Consider the following 22,070-nt stretch of genomic DNA (forward strand, 5'->3'; position numbering starts at 1 on the left):
AAATAGGAACATTACAACGACTTAGAATGGAGTAGAACTTATACACTCACTTGGAGATAAATCCATATAAAAATAACTAATGCAATACTGACTCTAAAATAAATGACTAAATAATTGAAATACAAATAGAGGCATGTTTATTTCTAATCTAAAAATACTGATAACAAAACTAATCTAAATTAATATTAAATGAAATCTAATTCTTATTAAATATAAGTGCACTCTAATATAATATCTACTTTATCACTGGATTATTTCCGTTTCCGTAACATTCCTTCACCCCTTGGTCTAGAAATTCTTTTTTTCTCTAGAAATTCTTTTTTTTCTAATGTTGAGGTGTATCTGTTGACGTGGCCATAAAGTAGGAGATAGGAGGCGGGAGACTTGGAGCATTGAAAGTAACCATCACTTGATGGCATTAATCTTATGAGTTGGTATCAAATTCGCAAAAAGTCCTGATTTCAATTCAGCCCTCAGTTTTAAGACCGAATTGACCTAAAACTGAGGCGAGCTCACATGAACATGGGGATCAGGATCTCGTAGGGTCCTCAATGGTATACTTGGACGTTTCCAAACACATCCTTACTTATGAGAAGACAAAAAACTGATGTCAGCATAAGGAAGATTGCCACGTGTTGGGACCTGCTTTAAGAACAAAGCTGAAATGGGCACGTGTCAGCATTTGATGTATAGTTTTTTCCATAAATATGAATATAGGCCTTCCCCCATATGGCAAAAATACCCCAAATGTACAAACAAACTACTCCATTAACCCAATCTCATTTTACATAGTTTTAATACGCAGGAGGATGGCATAAAGTAGTTCCATTTATTTATTCTTGTAAAATAAAGCTTTAATAACTAAAAAAAAAAAATTTATATGCTTTCAAACCTCCACGGCATTGTTCCTTGCAAAACCAACAAACTCTCTCTCCCACTCTAAACGTGTTCTTGTAGTTTTTCCAGAAGGACCAGAATTCTAGAGAGCTTCCATCAGACTTGGGGGCTGTGTTCCAAACTTTGAGGGCTGATGTTGTTACCTGGTGAGAGACTCTAAATGCTTATCACTGTCCAAGAAAGTTCAATAATTTTTTTTTTTTATTTTTTTATTTTTTTTTTCTTTTGTTATTGTATATAACTTATCATTGTTCTGCTTCTTTCTAAGAGCTTTCTTGCGGTCTTCTTGTTGTTCAAACCTGTGAAAGCTTTCTTCTTTTATCTTATTTTGTTTAATATTTCAAAATCACGTCTCGCTTGAATATTATTATTTGGGTTTGAGTTATCGATGAATATCTATATGTGGTTTATGGTTGCAGCTTTATGATTAATGGGTTTTCTTCAGTTTTGACGAGCTTGGCTCTCGTGTTGACTGTCACAAATTTTTTAAACTGAAGGGTGAGATTATGGGAAAATGTTATCGGACCATTTTATGTTAAAATGTTGATGAAGTTTGACTTAATTTCGCCTAAGTTGAATGATTTTAAGAAGTTTTTAGTTGTACCCTATACAAAGGATTAAGATAACCCACTTATTATTATCATAAAAACATTGCAGAAATAACGTAGTAAACCTTTCTTAGTTGTGGAGTATGAAAGATTAAAGAGTCAATTAACTTCTGGCGATTGCGCTGGTTAGAGAGGGTCTCCCACCAGCCCTGCCTGTCCTCTTGAAGTACAGATCTCCTTCTGCAGTGATATTATACTTGTTTAAAGAATTCACCATAAATTTTATTACCTTTTCATTTATCTCTCCTGGTTGTACTGAGTTTTTAATCACACGTTTTTTTGTAGTTAAGCAACTTATATTAAAATCTTTGATATTGGGGCTCTTCCACTGGATTTTATGAATCTATATCTGTCCACCCTTGCAATGATCTTATTGGGTGAAGCAATATGTCAGCAAATTTCATACATTATTCTTAATATTTGCTACTAAAAAATCGAACCTCATTTCTCCTTTGTCTTCTGTAATAAATGGACAGTTGCTACCTTAAACTGATGATTTGTCCTGGGATCAGTATACGTATAGGCATTTTTGTTGATAGACCTGCATCTCGATAATATGAATGGATGAGGAAATTGTAATGAATTTGTCTAATTCACATTATGTTCTAGTAACCGAGTTTGTCATGTAACATTGAGAGGTAGACCAGTATTTCTGATGTTTTGGTGAATTATAGTATTTGTATTTGCTACTCACTTGTTGTTTACTAGGGGAGATACTTTTTGGTGGGGAAGGCATATTTGAGATTGATTGATGCTAATTTTTCAAAGTTACTGATTTTTGTATGTGCTCTCAGGGTTATTGTTAAATTGTATTTATAGCTGTTTGTTTTGAAGGTAACCATTATTTAGATGTGTATTAATGTTACATTATGGTGTAATACTGTAGATGTTGTAATTCAATTTTGCCCATGTGGAACATTGGCCACTCGGTTTATGCGTCAGAAAATGAGATTCAGGGAAATATTTTGAAAATGCTGTGTCATTATCACCAACAAACATAACATAGTGTGATATTCTCTGATCAAGTCGTCAACTTCTGTTTTATATGAACTGGCTAGTGATTGATCATGTCATTTCTTTCTCTGCATATTTGGTATGTCCTCTTTTGTTATGTCTTCAGATGGTTTTTCGCACCCTTATATTACCAAATTGAATTTTGTCATGTTTTCTATCATTGTCAATTTGGTTAATGTACAGTCAGCAACTGTTAAGCTCTTTGATGGGGGATTGGATTGAGTTGGCTCACTCTGGTGCAGAAGAATTTTTTCTATGCAATAGTTGATAGAAAAAATCAGGATGGCAACTGAAAGCCCTATGAGAATGGTGGAAAGCAGCAGAAAGTGGCCCTCTTCTAAGGATCGTTCTGCTTTTGGGTTTCCATTGAGAAATATGGCAGCAGAGCAGTCGAGATTACTCTCGAAGGAGCAAAGATTTCTTGGAGATCAAGCTGAAATAGTTCCTAATAGAAGTGGAAGCGCTCCGCCAAGTATGGAAGGTTCACTAGCATCTATTAAGAATCTTCTAATGCAACACAACTCTAGTCTGAATTCGAGCTTGGCTAATTACGTGCCTGAGGAACAACTGTGCTTTGATCCGGCTTTTGGCAATAATTGGAGTTTGACTTCTGTAGATGACTGTGGTAATGGATCCTTCCATTTGTCTCGAGGCTCCCTTTCTACTCATAGGGAGGAGTCTGAGGATGATGCTTCACCCAGGCCAGCTTCCAACAATTTGACTGAAAGTAGTAATGCACATATTCCTGGACAGAACACAGCTTCTTTGGCTAGTCGCCATAAAAGTTTGGTTGATCTGATACAGGTATAGAATTAAATGAGTGTTTTACTAATATGCATTATCCTCAATCAAATAAATTTAAGTTTGAGATATATGTGAATTTAAAAGATGATCCTACATGCAGATAACAATTTGTTAGATTGGATTGGTACTCAATGTGCAATAAATTCAATTTAAGGTTGAGAATATCTAATGTTCTTTTGATTTTGATTTTGTTAAGCCACAAACACTGGGCAACCACTTAAAAGTGTTATATATACTTTGATCAAGACTGAATTATGTTTGAAATTCATTTAGTGGAGAAAGGATGATAAGCGAGATATTCTGGGAATTGAGTTTAAAGCCTGAAAAATTTACAGGTGTTTCTGGAGTCTTAATGGAGTGAGATTCATAAACTACTTTGTTTATGTTTTCCATCTGTAAATTTTGAGTGACAATTAACCATCTAGAAATGACAAGATGTATATTATTCAACTATTTGCTCATATGCTTGAAGAAAAATGTCCAAGATGCGATATTGGTTGCTTGCTCATTAAATTGTCTCCTTACTTTGATTTCTAGAATTTGGTGATATAAATCTTCATCATTGCCTGTCACCCTATCACAGCATTTGTCACTATATGAACTGTAGCGAACCTGTTAAATATCTGACAGAAGTTTCAGTGGAATATAGTTTTAAACCATTGGCTTATGATAGTTGTCAATTATTGGTGTCCATTTGGTAGTCCTTGGGATTTCATTAAAGTAACTACCATGCCAAATTCTTGTTTGTGTGTCTTCCATTCATGTTCTATTTCATTTTCTTGGTGGATTTGTAGGAAGACTTTCCCCGTACCCCTTCTCCAGTTTATAGTCACTCTCGTTCATCAGGCCCTGCAGCAATGGATGGGCCTTTTGATTCTGATGTCCATGCAATTTCGTTGAATGTTTCTTCTATTGATACTTCTAAGCTACCAGAACCAAATTCAGGCTGTACTGATGTTTCTTCAGAGGCTTGTGCTCCGGATGCACATGCTTTTGGACTGGTGCCCGATAATAATCCTTTAGTGACCTCTTTTACGAGCTCAAGGTGTCCTGACAATAGAGGGAGCTCACCAACGCTAGAAAACAGTGAATCAAATGATAAGGATGCTGGTTTAAAGGATGATGCATCAATTAGTGGTGCCCTTGGGCCAGATGGCTCCAGAACGGACTCTAAAACTAGAGCATCTGATGCAGCGAGTGACAGGAACAAACAAGAAGAGCCACTGTCTTATAAGAGGAATATGTTGCAACACTATCCAGCAGGACATTGGCGTACTCAATATCAAGTTCAGGGGTTCCAGGCCCAAGTAAGTTCTCAAGGAACAAATCATTCTCGTGGTGTTATGGAAAAAGTTCACCATAGTCATCCCAATTTCTCCTCTGTTGAGGTACAGCCTTCATTGCATTCTCCTGGATTCACACCTCCCGTATATCAAACAGCAGCCACTTATATGACATCAGCAAATCCATATTACCCAAATTATTATCCATCAGGGTTGTTTGCTCCTCAATATAGTGTGGGTGGATATGCTTTGAGTTCAGCACATCATCCCCCATATATGGCTGCATACTCTTCTCATGGTGCGATTCCACTACCATTTGATGCAACTTCTGGTCCAAGCTTTAGTGGTGGAACTGCTGGTCCTTCAACAGGGGAAGGCATCCCGCTTGTTGGTGATCTGCAATACCTAAGGAAAATTTATGGGCAGCATGGATTAGTGCTTCAACCTTCTTTTGTGGATCCTCATCATATGCTGTGCTATCCACATCCTATTGATAATGCATATAACACTGCATTCCATTCTCGGTTGGCACCTGCAGGTGTTATTGGGAGCCAGATTGATCCTTTTGCTTTACAGAAAGAGTCAACTGCTGCCTCTTATATGAGTCATCAGAAACTCTACCCTCCAACAAATGGGAGTATGAGCATTCTAAGTCCAGAAAAAGTTGGAACTACTAGTAGTAGTTATTTTCCAAATCCTCCTAACTTGGATGTCATGACACAACTTCCACCATCACCTCTTCCTAGTCCATTACCGCCATCATCTCCGGTTGGTGGAATGAATCATGTAGGTTGGCAAAATGAAATGAGGTTTCCTCAAGGTTTAATTAGAAATGCAGGACTATATTCTGGATGGCAAGGAAGGAGAGGACTCAACAACTTTGATGACTCCAAAAGACACTCTCTTCTTGAAGAACTGAGATCCAGCAATGCCCGAAAGTTTGAACTCTCAGATATTGCAGGGCGTATTGTTGAATTCAGGCACACATCTACACAAAATTATGTTCTCTGTTGTTCTTTTTTTGTTTTTTTTTTCCTCCCTTCATCTAAATGATGTGATTCCATTCATGATTAAACTTCAGTGTTGATCAACATGGGAGCCGATTTATTCAGCAAAAGCTGGAACATTGCAGTATTGAAGACAAGGCATCTGTTTTCAAAGAAGTTCTTCCACATGCTTCGAAATTAATGATAGATGTTTTTGGTAATTATGTTATTCAAAAGGTATGCTCTCAAAATTAGTGTGCATTAAATTCGAATATTTTTCTTTTATCACGTTATATCTTGCTTGATGTTTTAACTTTCATGAATAGCTTGCTTGATTATTAGAATCATGTTGATATTTTACAGTTTTTTGAACACGGAAGTCTTGAGCAGCGAAAGGAACTTGCTGATCAACTTGCTGGACGGATGTTGTCTTTAAGTTTGCAGATGTATGGCTGTCGTGTAATCCAGAAGGTATGCTAGACTCTGATGATAGATGTGCAGGCTTATAATTCTGCCAATTGTGCTGCTCAATTTTGATCCTGTTAAGTATTTGCATATACTTTCAACAGAAAACAAAACATGTTAAGCACGTGTTTTTCAACCTCTTAAAATAATCAAAAATAAAAAAAGGAAGAAGGGAAAAACAACAGTGTTTGCATTACTCCATGTGTAGAAGTATTTCTATTGTGTCAAGGCTTAGAACTAGGGTTCAATCTCGAATAGAAATTGAAGAAAAGAAGAATTACTCTAAAAAAAAAAAAGCAATATATGGGTTTGGCCTCTGATTTATGGCTATGAGGAAAGAATGTCACAATCAAGTTATTTATGATTATAGTATGCACTAATGGACAATCTCCCAAGACCCTAACCCCTTACATAAAGCAGGTGATTGGTGGATAGTTTTGGTGGAGCATCTACTCCCTAACAAAGAGGGAGTAGATGCTCAAATTGCTTTTCCAATTACTGCAGCTCTCTCCCTTTACATTTTTTAGGTTAGCAAGATAGTTTTCTGCCCTAGCGGCGGCGTTGTTTAGGCGCTGTGCGCTAGGCTCTGGTCAGCCGCTATGGAACGGCGCTTCTCCATAGAAGCGAAATCCTTTTGCCTGTCAGCGAAGGAAGGGTGTCCTGATCTTCGGTTGGAGGAAAAGAGAACAGGGTTCGTAGGGGTAATTTTCGTGAGCCAACCTTGTGCTTCATGGTTGGTGGATATGGTCGAGGAGGCGAGTCAATCTCTGTTGAAGGTTGATATTGCCAAGTCATACCGTGAGGGTGATAAGGCTTTGATGGTGCATGGGGGTGTTAATAAGGCAGGTAGTTTCCTGGAGGTGGCCGTCTTTGCTGAGGGAGGTCGTAAAGGAATCATTTGGCTACCCGCGGGCCGTGGAGGGAGGGGATGGCGTCGGTTTGCAAATGAGTTGCGGAGGTTGTTGGGTCCAACAGCCTCTGCGCACCCTGTTCCGGGGACACAGCTCAAGCTTGGTTTGGGAGAATCCATCTCTGGATGTCACCCTGGGCGCTCCTTTGCAGAGGTTCTGAGGAGCCTTCCGCTGGGAGGAGGGTTAGATCTTCGCAACTCATTGATCTTTTCCCGATGAAGGACTCTTTCGAGCCCGGGTACAGTGAGTATGAGTTGCGGGTGATGGTGGATTGTTTGGAGTTGGAGTCGCCGGATCCTGCTAATCTGGTTACATGTTTTATCCCGGCGGCGGATCATATGAAGAAGAAGAATAAGACGTTGCTAGGTCTTTTACGTTCTGTTTTGGGCCGGGTCCTAGCTGGGTTAGTTAAAGGACTTTTAGTTGGGTTGGGTGTTCGTGAGTTTGGGTCTTTCCTTAAGCCCAAACACGCTGGGTATTTCAAGACAGTTTGCCGCAGGGGTATGAAGCGTCATGTTAAGTGTTTGCCCAAGTCTCAACAGTGTGGACCTGCCTTGCCGGGAGAGTTTGATGTTCCGGCCGATCGTAGGGAGGCATGCGTATCTGAGGTATTTGCGCTGGTCGCCGGTGGTCGCACCGGGGTTTCCAGCGATGATTCCGAGCTTGCGTTGGTGGGGCTGTCGTTGATGGAGGTGCATTCGGAGTCAAATCAACAGGTTCGTGCGTTAGGGTCTGTGTCTCTTGAAACGGCGATGGTCCCTGTTTTTCCGATGAAGGTTGCTCTGTTGCCGGAGAATACCCAGAACTGGTTGTTGACTCCAGTGAGTACCCATGTCTCTCCTTTGTCTCCGGTGGTGGTCTCTGCTCCTCCGGTGGGAGCTGGTGCTATTCCGGCGAAGGAGGTTGAACCCGTTAAGACTGCTCCGGCGAAAGGGTTGCTATGTCGGGGGTTTTTAGGGTCTAGAAATGTTTCTTCTTCCTCTCTGCTTGCGATGAAGGAGGCTTCATCGTCGGTAAAGGGCTCTAAGGTTGTAGTCGAAGATTCACAGACCTGTTCTATTTCGGGAAAGCATGCGGCTGAGCTGGGTTTGCGAATAAGCGAACCTTTTCCTCGAATGTTGGAGAGTGGTGCTCCGATTTATTCCTCTGTTTCCAAATCTCAAATAGGGTATGCCCGGAGGGTGAAGGAGAAGCTTGCCAAGCAGTTGCAGAAGAACAAGGAGCTGTTTGCCGACGTTGTAGCGGAACCCTCCGAGAAGGGGGTGGGGAACTATTCGGAGGTGGTTATAGATGCGGTGAATTTCGCCTCCAGTGTGGGACTGTCTAATGGTGAAGGAGGTGATGAGAAGAGTCTTTTGAATCTCTTTTCGAATATTGAAGAGGAGCGGGAGCCCTTTACCTCTAAGGCAAAAGGGAAGCGGGAAATCAAGAATTTAGAATGCTCCATCAACTATGAGGTTAGAGAGAGACTTTCTCCGAAGCGGTACTATTGCCGTCGGGGTTGTGTTGGGACCAAAAATGCATTCTCCTTTCCTCCAGAGGTGCATTAGGGTTCTGGTATTTTTTTAGGGCTGGTGGTGGGTTTGTGGGCTTCAGTGTTTGGGTTTTTTGGGTTCTTGCTTTGGTTTTTCGTTTGGTTGTGGTTATAGTTGGGTTGGGTTTCTTTGGGGTCTGTTTTTTGGGTTTATTTTGGGCTACATATGTATACTCTCTTGTGTACTTAGAGGCGCATTGCGCTTTTTTTTTTTATATATATACAATTTACTTATCAAAAAAAACATAAAGCAAGTGATTGCATCACTGAAGTTTCATTAATGAGCAAAGTTTCTATAAGGATTTAGATGAGGAGATATGTCTGTCATGGAAATTGATTTTTGTCAAATTTGTGTCTTGTGAACAAGGTAATGTAACAGAGGGGAACTTTTGTGGGATGTAGGCATTTGCTTGGCTGTGAATTCATTAAATGTTTCTTTGCTGGAGAGAGAATCATGTTTGGTTGAATCTGTTGTGTGATGCTCAGAAAAAGAATCCGTTGTGTGATGATGATTCACCTGAATAAATATTCCCGTCCAAAATCTATTTGATAGCTTAATGAAGCTATTAGTTTCTCGATGAGAAGGTTGGTTTTATCACTCCTGTGTGCTGGAGGCACTTGAATGACTGAGAAGCTGACACTCTGACAAGTTTTTGGCATTTCTTCATGGCATTAAGTGCTTTCAGCATAGATTTAGGAGGTTATTCCAACTAGGTACACAATCTTTCAGTGGGCCTCCTTTCATATGACATTACACCCATCGATGGTTGTCTGCATTATCCTCTTGTTGTAGAACCGCTCATTTAGCCCATGAGGTTTTATAGGCTGTGTTTTCTGTGTTCTAAGGGACTACTTCTAGAATTATCTATGGGGTGTTGCTTGGAAGGATAAGCTTCTAGGACTATCTATGGGGGAATTTGCTCTCTTGCTAGTTTTTATTGATTATTGTAAAATGATTATGTTTGACTGAGTCCCACTTGCCCCTTGTTTGGAGTGAGTTTACTAGATGAGCTTACAGGCCTGACACTGCAGCTTTGGGCCTTGTTTAGTAGGCCCACCTTTTGCAAGAGACCTAAGGTCCTCGAAGCAAGTTTTGCTACTTATAATGTGACACATGAAGGGAGGAAATCATCTGTACGACCTTATGCAGATTATGGGGAGATCCCCACCCGCTCTTTCGCTCTCACATCCCTTTCCCTTTCCCTTATAATTGAACAACTCAGAATGAGAGAATTTTCTGGGAAGCGTCACTAACTGAGAGAAATGGGACACTGGATGTATCTCATACATGGGAAGAAATTCTCTTAGGATATTTTTCTTCTCAAAAGTGAAGGGCTCCCTTTTGTTCCTTTTTTTTTTTTTTTTTACCTCTTTCTTAGGATTACCTCTTTCTTAGGAAGCACTTGACAAAGGAGTCACCTCAAAAGGATTATGAAGACAAAGTCAGGATTATGCTCTTTTCCATTTGCTCTCATTTTAATTAATTAATTTATTTCATTGTGTTCAAAAAAAATGTGATGAAGGGATTCATGCTTATTATAGTTGTTAGATTACCATTTATTCCAAAAGCTTAAGCTAAAGAAGAGATGAATTTAATTATTTGATTTATATTTTGACACTTCCACTCACGTGTAGACTTAAACTCTCTTTTAATATGAGAAGCCCAACACATGAAATATTTAATTGAGATGGGGGTGCATTAACGGATTTAGGGTTCGAACTCATGACCTTTATTCTGATACCATGTTAAATCATCACTTCAGAGAATTTTCCGAACCATACCGTGTAGCGATAACGACAACAGAGAACATTGATGATCAAACCCACGCAATATCCACTGAAACCCACTCACTGAAAGAACCACACCACCATTAAACTTGTCTCCGGCCACTACAGAAGGCACCAACCACCATAGATATCATTGAGAACACCAATCGACTACCCTGATGCATTCTTTGGAAACAAGGAAAACACTTACAATTCTACAACCACGGTCATGGGTCTAACTGCTACACCAAACCCAACAACAACGGAGCCAACCATGGCGATGATGGTGACATCACACCACTGATTACGGTGATCTCGACGCCATCGCTCTCCTAACACGGGCATGGGCATTAAGTCCAAAGCCTCAGTCTCCTTTGATCAGCAACAAAACAAGGGTTTTCTTTTCTTTTCTTTTTTTGTTAAAGAAGAAAAACAAAGCAAATAAAGATGGGAAAGGAAGGGAAGTGGGAAGGGACGTACCATATCAGGAACAAGATTAAACCATTGGCTTTGATACCATATTAAATCACTACTTATCTCAAAAGTTTAAGCTAATAGGAAGTGACGAATTTATTCTTTTTTTCTTTTTTTTTATTAGTAGTGATGAATTTAATCATTTAATTTATATTATAAACAATATTTAACTCTTCAAACCCTTTTTGGGGAAAGAAATCCTAGTTACTGAAACTGGGGAATACATCTAAGATTTTGTTTTTAACTAAAACTAGATTATTTCTTTTGCAAGTGTTAATAGAGATTGCTGCTGGGCACAAAGTCAGGTTGTATGTACATGTTATTGGTCACTAGCTCAAAATTATAGTGAATTCTAGTAAAACGCAAGATCCTTTTTAACAATAGATTGTGTTATTGATCTTTTAGGTAAAATGACAACTTCTCAAGATCTTAGGAATTAAAGTTTAAAAATGTGACCTATTTCTTAATTTCTGTACTTTTTTAATATATATAGGTTGCATAGTATTTCATTGATCCTAAAAGCTTAAACTGATAGAAATATGTAAATTTAATCACTTAATTATTATTTTAATACTCTCCTTCACGTGTGGGTTCAAACTCCCTTTTAATTGGTTAGACTCAATACGTGAAATATTTAATTTAAATTGGGGGTGATTTGATAGAGTCAGGGTTCAAACTCAGGACGTCTGGCTCTGATACCACGTATTACGGAGATTGATACCTTGGGGAGTCTTTTAGTGAGCCCATAACATAACATGTTGAGACACCACATAGCTCAAAAACTGTAGGCTATGGGTTTGGGCCCAACAATGCTATATTAACCACTCACACTTCTTACATATTTTCAATGTGGGATTGTATCATTTTTACACTCACACATATATAACAATCTCCCCCCTTATGTGTGAGTCCATCACCACATTCCTACACTTTCCAATAAATGGAAGCCTTTTATAAATCTTATGGGCCCTCTCCAAGATCACTTGAGGACTATGTGAGTTTTGCCCACGCCACGCACCTTTGTCCCTACTTCATGGACTCGTGTTGTGCTATGCCATGAACCTCCTTGCTTCTCCAGGGACACCTGTTCATGCTCACACCTTGCACTTTTTTGTCCGTACTCCTGGGAATTTTTTTTTGTCTGTACCTATGCCACTCCACCATATCAACACCACCATCGGCTCTACCATGTTAAATTACAATTTATCCTAAAAGTTTAAGTTGATAGGAAGAGATAATTTTAGTCATTTAATCATTACATTAACATTTATCTCTTAAAGAGTGAAAAACATAATTCTTAGTAGGGGTAACCAAATGGTCCTCTTCTATTTATTTCTTCTCAATTTATGTTTTGGGAAAAACCTGTATGAATTTGAGTGAATTCAAAGTATCAGTTTGAATGCCATATAAATAACCATTTATTATTCAATCCTATATTTCCAGGGATGGATGTAGCATATGATTAATTGGGGGCCAAAGTGAATGTATTAATTGGTTGTTAGGGTATATGGAAGTATTTCAAAATTTTCTGGTGAAAGCATAATTATAAAGGATCCAAGTAAGATCAATATAAATTTTTACTTCCGAAAATAAAATGTAGGGGCCTTTGTGGGCCATGGCCCACACTAGGGCTCCGGGAAAACTGTCCCCAATTCAGTAGCATTCTCTTTGACTCTTGATCTGTAATTGATTTTTTTTAGGCACTTGATGTTATAGAGCTTGATCAGAAAATACAACTCGTGCACGAGCTTGATGGACATGTCATGAGATGTGTACGTGATCAAAATGGAAATCATGTTATACAGAAATGTATAGAATGTATCCCTGCAGAGAAAATTGGATTTATTATTTCTGCTTTCCGTGGTCAAGTTGCAATGCTTTCTACTCATCCTTATGGTTGCCGTGTCATACAGGTAATTAACAAACAGTTTGCTGGATGTAAAGGCTCTAATTATACTTTGTTGTATCTTGGTATTGAAATTTTTGTGTTTTGATTTGTGATAGAGAGTTTTGGAGCATTGCTCAGATGAGCTGCAAGTTCAATGTGTGATGGACGAAATTTTGGAGTCTGCTTATGGTCTTGCTCAAGATCAGTATGGCAATTATGTCACGCAGGTGGGTTTTGCTTAATGTAAAAATATTTTCAGTAATAGCATTGACATCCCTTTCGTGAATCTTGGAAACTTAATAATTTATTTTAATTGGTTGTGTTTTGCTCCTTGAAGGTAGTTTTTGTAGTCGAGTTTTATTCACAATTCCTCACCCCCAATATTTCTGAACTAATTGATTCTCATTTGTTTTCTCAGTTGATAAATTATGTCTTAGGAGGGGTGGTAGAAGGGGTTGTTAGCCCACTTATAGGGACTGAAGTTCACCATTGATTTAGCTCTATCAAAATAATGACAAAATTGTGTTCTGTGAAAGTGATGGCAAATGGCAGAAGTTATCAAGCATCATTTGAAGAGGCTGCTGTCTTTTGAGTGACAGTTCTATAGATTGCTATATATGAATAATCTGCTTTTTATATACCAGGCAATTTGTAATTGTTGCTTGGCATGGTGATTGTTTTAAGGTTGGTAGGTGGTCTGATCAAGGTGCTGGCACAGAAACAATGGCTCTGTTGAAAGTAATTAATTGAAATCAATAGTGTTTTTAGTGTTTGTTGCTTGTGCTAGATGTTTGGTGAAAAGAATAGCAGGGCCTTTATTGGAAAGATTTTGATATCATGAGTTTAAAAGTATTCATAAAAATAAAAAAAATAAATAAAAAGATGGTGTGTTTGAAAGTGTGTCGTGAAGGGAGGTCTTGGGAAAGTATTTGTAGAGAAATATACGAAAGAATGAACTTTTAACTGAGGCATTGAAAGGTGTTTTCCGTGATGCGATCTTAGATGCCCTTCCAATGCCTTCTTACATCTCACTTCCAGCGTATACTAATTTCTCCTATTGATATTTTGCTATAACACAGATCCTTATCTTGCTTTGATGTTTGACCTTATAATTTTAGCTTTTATAGCTGTGAGCATGTTAACAGAAGGGTTATACTTTAGAATTCATTAGTGTTGGTCAATTGGTGTGCAGTCAGGTAGTTTCTAATTGATTTCACAGGTGCAGCTGGTCCAGTTCTCAGCTTGCTTTCCAAGTTATTTTAGTCTTTAGGCTTACTCATTTCCTTTCTTGCTGAAAGAAAATTTAGCTCTCTCTCTCTCTCTCTCTCTCGTTTTGTTCAATGTTTCTGATATTGTTCAATGTTTCTGATATTTCTCTCTCTCTCTCTCTCTCTCTCTCTCTCTCGTTTTGTTCAATGTTTCTGATATTTCTCTTTGAGCTTAATAGTAATATGGTTCATACTGCTTGCAGCATATTTTGGAGATGGGAAAGCCCCATGCAAGAAGTCAAATTATCAGAAACTTGACTGGGAATGTTGTCACAATGAGTCAGCATAAATACGCTTCAAATGTTGTTGAGAAATGTTTGGAGCATGGAGATACTCCCGAGCGGGAGCTCTTGATTGAAGAGATTATTGGGCAATCTGAGGATAATGATAATTTACTGGTACCTTTCTGTCTTTCTTTATTTTATTTTATTTTTCTAGGGTAATATACGACTCATAGAAGCACTAGACATGTTTGCTCTATACTCAAAAGGATTAGTCAATGTTACAATTGGAGCTCTTTCAAGTCGAACCAATATGAAATTTAGCATTCATAGAATCTCTTTACAATTCACCCCACACAATGTGGAACTCAACTTTTTAGGTTGTCAAAATTCTCAACTCAAATCCCTAATGTCCTTGTTAGGGCTCGTATAATTATTTATTCCCCCATCATTACAAGATGTTATTAAGTGTCTCTTATACCATTTGTTATGGCCCAGGAAGAGCGCTAGTCACAATTATGCTATACTCTAAGAACGGTTGTCAAAGTGACAATTGGTGCTGCCTTGAGTTACTTATAGTTCAGTTTCATGTGGGACTTAACACTCATATAATACCTTTACAATTTACCTACCTAATGTGGGACTTAACTTTTTGGCCTGTCACAATATTATTGCTTTCAAAGGCTAATTATGAAAATATCTTAGATCATGTGTTTACTAACCAGAATGACATATCTCTGGGTATTCATTTCGAAAGGGGCAAGGGCTTCATTTCAAATTAATTTAAATTGCTGCTTTAATTTGTTAATGCTGACACATACCCAATTGCATTGAGTACCCAATGTTTTTAACTGTTGAGACCTTTTTCCTAGTGATTTTTAGCTGGATAATAAATTTTCTCTTAACACCTCCATATAGTCTAATTATAGACTTTATTTTGTCCTCAATGTTAATTTGAAATCCTGTTCTCTTTATTTTGAGCTTTGTTAACCCTTTGAAATGGGTACATTTTGACATCGTCTGATAATATAAACCAACTTTGTAGTTTATCCAAGGCTACTGCTTGTTCTTCTCTCTTTATTGAGTTTGTTGTGAAGTCAAATATAGACATTCCTGTATTGAGGTAAGGATGGGATTCAAGATTCTGCTTAACATTATTCACCGTTGCCTATTTCTAATTTTTCTGAGGTTTTGAAATTTTTTTTCTTTTTTTTCTTTACTTTAGGGGTTTTCTTGTATATTTCATGTGTACTAGGATTGTGCCCTTTTATGCTTTGAATGAATTGATATTACTTATCAAAAATACAGTTAGTGGAATAATTAATATCAAATCCGGTATAATGCAACTTGGAACTTGTTTTCTGCCTTCTGAGTTGGTTGTTTGACTCCTTTGTGCTAGACAATGATGAAGGACCAATTTGCGAATTACGTTGTTCAGAAGATTCTTGAAATAAGCAATGATAAACAGCGGGAAATATTGCTAAATCGTATAAGAGTCCATCTTCATGCTTTGAAGAAATACACTTATGGGAAACACATAGTTGCTCGATTTGAACAACTAGTTGGCGAAGGTGCGTAAATTTTCTATCTGCAATTCAGGTTCATGTTTTAAATCCATGATTATCTGGTCTCCATTTTATCTATGGGGAATGGGACTAAAGAATAGCTTGGTAGTGTGCCATCTACTTATTTGTAAACATCTGACCTTGCTTCACCACAACGCTTATTTAACACTTGGCAAAAAGGTCCAAATGGGAAAAAATATTATTATCTGGAGGCTGCTTCTCAGTCAGAGCTCCTTGGAGTCTTGGACCATACTCTTGGCCTCCTAGTTTCCTGTAATATTGGAATTGCTGTACGGTTTAAATCTTTAGCCTTAACCCCTAGGTATGAAAGGTTAGCATCCAGGAGAAAAATGGCATGGCCAGTGCTCACTGCCAGAATGTTAAGTAGTGTTACATCTCTCCTTTTGATTGTACCAGAGTCAGAGGGCTTCTCTTTGAACATACCATGGTTTCTACATTAGTTGCAAGAAAAAGTTATAGAGCCATTGATGTATGAGCCCATATCTCTAAGCAATAAATCTACATGCCCTCGCTCCTTTTTGGCATAATTGTAAAGCCTAAATTTATTTATTTATTTCATTTTTGGGCTAAATTGTATAGCAAACTCAAAGGGAACCTAACTTGGTTGTCTCTGGGATAGAAGTAGATTAGTGAGAGCTAGTTTTAGGTGACTTTTTGGTGTGTAACCATCTAGCTAGGTCTTAGAAAGAAAGTTTCAAGGTGGGTAACTAAGCACAAATCAGAATCCATTTACTAGATCTACACATGCATGCTTGATGCTTGCACACTGCCACACCTGCAAACGCCCCCAAGCACTTGACAAGCACACGGAGATGTATCTGTTACAGGTACACATGGTATATTTTTCTGAAGATTTACAACAATGATACTCGTCTGAGATCAGAGTACTGGAAATGCCTTAGAGATATGCAATATATGTTCTAAAACTATGTATACATGATTTTTGTGGCTTTCTTTCTTGATCTAATTTTCTGTTGTTCATTTCTAACATGCAGAAAGCCAAGGCTTGGAATCTTAAGGTGCTCTGAATGTGATGGCATTTCGTCCAAGTTAAATGCAGGCCTTGCTTTGTGGAGGGAGGTAGTAAGTACATAGCAAGAACTACTTTGCAAGTACACAAATTTGAGATGGGCAAACACATTTCATTCTTTGCAAATGTATTTGTATTATTGCATCTGCTACTGCTAGCTGCCTGTTTGGTATGGCCAAGTAAATTTATGTAATTATATATCGTCTAATTGTGTCTATGTTATCTATGTATAGAAAATGTCAAAGTAATCTTAATGCCTGGAAAATACGCTCTTCTGAGGTTTCTTGTGCGAAGACTTGGTCGCTGTTCTTGAATTTTCTCTAGTATCTGATTGCTTGAGTAGGAAATGATATGAGGGCATCTTTTTATTGCATGCAATTTATTTTATGTAATCATTATGTATGCAAGTGTTAGGAAACCCAATAATTCTTATTTATTCTGTGATTACATTTCATTTATGTCCTGATTTTATTTTTGTTGTGGTCGTTATTTCCTTGATTTCCTTTTTATGTTGTCAAATCTAAATCAATAAAACAAAATGATTTGCTTGAACATATATATGAGCAAAATGAAAATTATCTTGTCCTAATAATATAAAAGGGTAGGCGGTTAGTGGTTATTAACCATTTCAACCTAACCCTAAAACCACACCACTTTGGGCAGTTAACGATTTTTTCCAACCGCTTACAATTATGTGGTTAATAGCGGTTAATGGATGCCTTTACCGATTTATCCCTAGATTGGGAGCAACCGTAGGATCGAAAGAATGATATCTTACGATTTTAAAATGCACCCATGGTAGAATTTGAGAAATTAGGAAAATTATATTCAGAGCACTAATAATTACGGAGTGACCATTATGTGTGATAAATCAGGAAGTTATGGAGGTCGCACAATATGTCGGACGTCCAAATATGCTATAGTGCATTTATTTTTTCAAAGTAATTAGAGGAAGATAAGAAATATTGAAGTGTAATAAACATAAATTCCAAACCTGCCTAACTCTTAAGGTAACTTAATTCTAAGGGTTTTTAAGGTTGAGTAATTGGAGGAAGAAGTGGAGAGCATGCGTGCGCTTGTAGTCAATTTGGATAAAATTATTCTCCGAATAGGGTTGGATGAGTAATTTTAGGTGGTTTACTTGTGTCCTACTTGTATCCCATTAAGAATGATGTGGCTATTAAAATTATCATTGGGCTTATGATTGATCATTATTGAATGTTGATCAAGGGGTAATTTTAATAGCTACATCATTTTTAATGTGACACAAGTAGGACACATAGAATTACTCGAGTTGGACAACTTTTTTATAATTTAATCTGTTAAATTGGCATGTATTCAAAAAACATATGAGAATGATAGTGGTCAATTTGGATAAAGTTTTTATTTGAATTGGATTCAACAAATTTTCTCTAACTAAGTCTATTAAATTGACATGTGTCCAAAATGCATGTAAGAATCATATGTGTTTTGGACACATTTAAGTTTAATAGAAGGGGCTGGAGAAATTCCTCTAATCAAGTCTAGAAGATCGAAAACTTTGTCGGTCAATTCGAGGAAAAGCTGGTGACTGACATAAATAAGAAATCATATTCAATAATCGTAAGGTGATTACAATAATAATAACACTCACAAGTGACTCTAAAAATACAAAGAATGATTTGACAATGATAGGAATAACCATCAGAATCTCTCCTACAAGCAAATTCATCAGAATCTCTCACACAAACAAATTCAAATGGCCCCACTCAAGCGTGTAAAAAACACAGATGTAGATCACAGACAGGTTCAACATATTCAAACACAATATAAGTAATGGCGTAAAGAATCTTCCAAACAATACTAAAGGATAGAAGAATGGAAATGTGGCATCCCAAGGATTAGTTCTTCAATTTGATGGGGGTGGGGAGAGAAAAGGAATTGTTGGGATTGCCGTTGGAATGGTGGGGATTGACGGGATTGTGGTTGGGATGGTGGGCAATGGAGTTGCTGGCAGTGTTGGCTGAGGTGGGAGTTGGCTGCTTGGTAGTGGTGGCAATGTAGCCTTTGGCAGAGTTGGTTGCGTCGGCAACGTCGGCAAAGGCATGCTAGGTAGTGGTGGCAAAGTGGCCTTTGGTAGAGTTGGTTGCGTGGGCAACGTTGGCAAAGGCGTGCTTGGTAGTGGCGGCAATGTGGCCTTTGGCAGAGTTGGTTGTGTCGGCAACGTTGGCAAAGGCGTGCTTGGAAGTGGTGGCAATGTGGCCTTTGGCAGAGTCGGCAATGTTGGCAAAGGCGTACTTGGTAATGGTGGCAATGTGCCTTTAGGGAGTGTTGCCACTGATGGCAGAGGAGGCAACGTTGGCTTGGGGAGAGATGGGATTGTAGGCAGCGTCACAACCGGAGGTGGAGCCGCCGGTGTGTCCAAGAGCCGACGAGCTGCTAGACTTGTGTCTGTGCTTGAGAATAACAATGCTATGAACATAGACAGAGGGAAACAATACTTGGAAAAGGCCATGGTTTCAATGATAGGAGCAGGCAAGGTTTGAGAGTTGGTTCACTTCCAATATTGGCAAGTGTGATGAATTGAAGAGTATCTGCACTTGGTATTTATAGATCCCTAAATGTTGAAGGAACCGTGTGAGTTTGATAAGATGTGGTTGTAGGAAGTGTGAAGAAAGTACATTAGTTAGCCAACCTTCCAAGAGTAGACACATTGGAGGTTCAAAATATGTCAATGAGTCATTGAACCACTTTGGGACCAACATATATGTAGTGGGGTTCACCAGGTAGCTCACTCGTCCAACGGATGATTTGACTACGATTTCTTGTGACACAAGTATCCTGCTGAAGTTTAGAAATAGTCTTAAAAGTTTATTATATATAAGTGGTGGTAATTCCGTGGTTCTCAAGAAAATTCTCATGCATTTTGGACACACTACTGTACGAGTTGAAATTCACAAGGGGAATCTTCAAACTAACTTGATAGCGTTAGTCATCTTAAGCCCTACTGATGCACTGGTGGGACTAAGTCAAGCTACCGTGATTGCCTTCTCCTACTTTTTTGCTTAAGAAAACAAAAAGTCTTCAAAATTGTGTTTTATAATTGAATTAAAGAACGTTATCTAGCTGGCTAATTCCCAACAAAAGACAGAAAATCACTTTTATATATATATATATATATATATATACAGTATTATTGTAACTTGAAAATACTTCCCCTGCATATCAATACTATGACTGTTATCTAAAAGTACACGGAAAAGTGAACTACAGTACATGGAAAATAAAGAAAATTATAATCAAATGGAAAAAATAAGATAATAGTGAAAATAGAATAAATGATAAATTTCACTTTAAACCTCTGAATTACTGTACATTTTAAAAAAATCTTCAAAATTCAAAAATTCTCAATTTACACCCATGAACTTTCAATTTCAATCAATTTACCCCCTCTGTCAGATTTTAAACTTTAAAAGTAATAAAATGACGTTTATACCCTTGACTTTTCTATAAAATTTTAAAATTACCCTTAATTTTATTTTTTTTTCTTCTTTTTTTTTTTAAATAAAAAACAAAAATCAAAGGGTAATTTGGTCTTTTTAGGCATTTCCGTTAGAAGTTAACAACTAACGAATGAGGTAAATTGATTGAAATTGAAAGTTCAGGGGTGTAAATTGTGAGTTTTTGAATTTTTGGGCGAGTCTTCTCAAAACGAGCGGTAGTTAGTAATCTAAAGTAAAGTTTTTCCCTAAAATAAATAGACACATGATTCGGTCTATGACCTACGTCTATAAATAAAGCCCTAAAGGTACATTTGCTCTTATTTCACTTGATGATATTATAATACAAAGACTCCTATTTAAAAGAAAATTGAAATAGATAAATATGGCAATAAATCCATCAAATTTGATTACACTTTCTCTTATAAAAGATAAATAATGGACTACCATTTTAATATATTTTCTTCAGAGAAATATATTCTCTAACAAAAACTACATTATTCGCCTAAATTTACGATTTAATCATCAATTGTTCGTCAAATGCGTCCAATATCATTGTTTTTAGATTAAAAAATTTTATTTAACATTATCAACTGACGTTGATTTTTTTTTTTTTTTAAAGATTGATTTAAGAATAATTAAATATGACACATCAACAAAAAAATACTAAAAAATTAAGGGTTAAATACTAAAAGCCCCCTAAGGTTTGATTACTTTATTTTTTCTCTCTTAGGTTTTGATTTGTATCACAGGAGGTACATGTGGTTTTGATAAAGATCAAATTGGTCCTTCCATCCATTGACCGTTAGTTGACTTTACAGAAGTTCACGTCACTGACACGTGAACTAATTAAAATTCGACACCTAGCATAAGTGGCCACATAATTAATCTTTTATTTTTATTAAAAAAAAATTAAAAAAATATATATTTTTCGTAAAATAAGAAAAAAAAAAATTGAGGATGGCCAGCCATTTGGGGGTGGCTCGGCCAACCCCTTTGCCCATGGGGGTGGCCGAAACCACCCCTACCCCCATGGAGCCAAGGAGGTGGCCGAAACCACCTCCAATGGTGGTTTGGGGGTGGTTTCGGCCACCCTCTTAGCTCCATGGGGGTGGTTTCGTCCACTCCCTTAGCTCCATGGGGGTGGTCGAGCCACCCCCAGTACCCACTGGTGGTGGTTTCGGCCACCCCCATTTTTTTTTTTTTTTTTTTTAGAAAAAAAAAATTTTAATAAAAAATTTAATTAGGTGGCCACATCATCACTGTGACATGGCCACTTATGCCAAGTGTCGAATTTTAATTAGTCCACATGTCAGTGACGTGGACTTTCGTTAAGTCAATTAACGGTCAATGGATTAAATGATCAATTTGGTCTTTATCAAAATCACAGATACCTTCTGTGATATAAATCAAAACTTAGGGAGGAAAAATTAAAGCGTCCAAACTCTAGAGAGATTTTTAGTATTTAACCCAAAAATTAATAAGAAGGTACTAAATGACATGTTTTTTTATTGGGAAAAATGCAGTTTACCCCCCTAAAGTTTCAGGGGTTTTTCAATTTTAACCCCAAAGTTCAAAAATTGGCAATCTACCCCCCTGAAGTTTAAAAAATTGGCAATTTAAACCTTCCGTTTAATTTTTCCGTCAAAATGGACGGAAATCTATAAAATTACATTATTGCCCTCAGGCTTTTTTAAAAAACTTTCCGTCCAATTTAACGGAAAAATTAAACGGAAGGTTTAAATTGCCAATTTTTGAAACTTCAGGGGGGTAGATTGCCAATTTTTAAACTTTGGGGTTAAAATTGAAAAACTCCTGAAACTTCAAGGGGGTAAACTGCATTTTCCCCTTTTTT

At 37.5% G+C, this 22,070-nt stretch overlaps 2 protein-coding genes across 3 annotated transcripts; one reads left to right on the plus strand and one right to left on the minus strand.

The window, feature by feature from the left end:
• The first annotated feature begins 869 nt into the window (after positions 1–869).
• PUM5 (pumilio 5) lies at positions 870–17,202 on the plus strand. 2 transcript variants are annotated; one of them, XM_059600748.2, is made up of 10 exons: positions 870–1,043; positions 2,703–3,323; positions 4,118–5,586; positions 5,688–5,829; positions 5,956–6,063; positions 12,444–12,656; positions 12,748–12,858; positions 14,103–14,297; positions 15,520–15,691; positions 16,702–17,202. In XM_059600748.2, the coding sequence occupies exons 2-10, from the start codon at positions 2,802–2,804 to the stop codon at positions 16,722–16,724; spliced, it is 2,955 nt and encodes a 984-aa protein (XP_059456731.2). In that variant the 5' UTR covers positions 870–1,043; positions 2,703–2,801; the 3' UTR covers positions 16,725–17,202. The 2 variants fall into 2 exon arrangements, with proteins under 2 accessions (XP_059456731.2, XP_059456732.2); XM_059600749.2 differs by having other exon boundaries at positions 2,762–3,323.
• A 1,101-nt stretch (positions 17,203–18,303) lies between these two features.
• Positions 18,304–19,269, minus strand: LOC132188468 (uncharacterized). Its single transcript, XM_059602922.1, has one exon. The coding sequence runs from the start codon at positions 19,228–19,230 to the stop codon at positions 18,625–18,627; it is 606 nt and encodes a 201-aa protein (XP_059458905.1). The 5' UTR covers positions 19,231–19,269; the 3' UTR covers positions 18,304–18,624.
• Between the last annotated feature and the right edge of the window lie 2,801 nt (positions 19,270–22,070).

This window comes from Corylus avellana, chromosome 6, assembly GCF_965113065.1.
Source record: "Corylus avellana chromosome 6, dhCorAvel1.hap1.2, whole genome shotgun sequence".
NCBI classification, from domain to species: Eukaryota; Viridiplantae; Streptophyta; class Magnoliopsida; order Fagales; family Betulaceae; genus Corylus; species Corylus avellana.

What these genes read in the sequence shown, in the direction of transcription:
- PUM5 (XM_059600748.2), top strand. Translation starts at nt 2,802, where the DNA reads ATGGCAACTGAAAGCCCTATGAGAATGGTGGAAAGCAGCAGAAAGTGG. An exon ending in GCTGTCGTGTAATCCAGAAG is followed by an intron (nt 6,064 to 12,443) that starts GTATGCTAGACT and finishes GATTTTTTTTAG; the next exon opens with GCACTTGATGTTATAGAGCT. An exon ending in TGAACAACTAGTTGGCGAAG is followed by an intron (nt 15,692 to 16,701) that starts GTGCGTAAATTT and finishes TCTAACATGCAG; the next exon opens with AAAGCCAAGGCTTGGAATCT.
- LOC132188468 (XM_059602922.1), bottom strand. Translation starts at nt 19,230, where the DNA reads ATGGCCTTTTCCAAGTATTGTTTCCCTCTGTCTATGTTCATAGCATTG.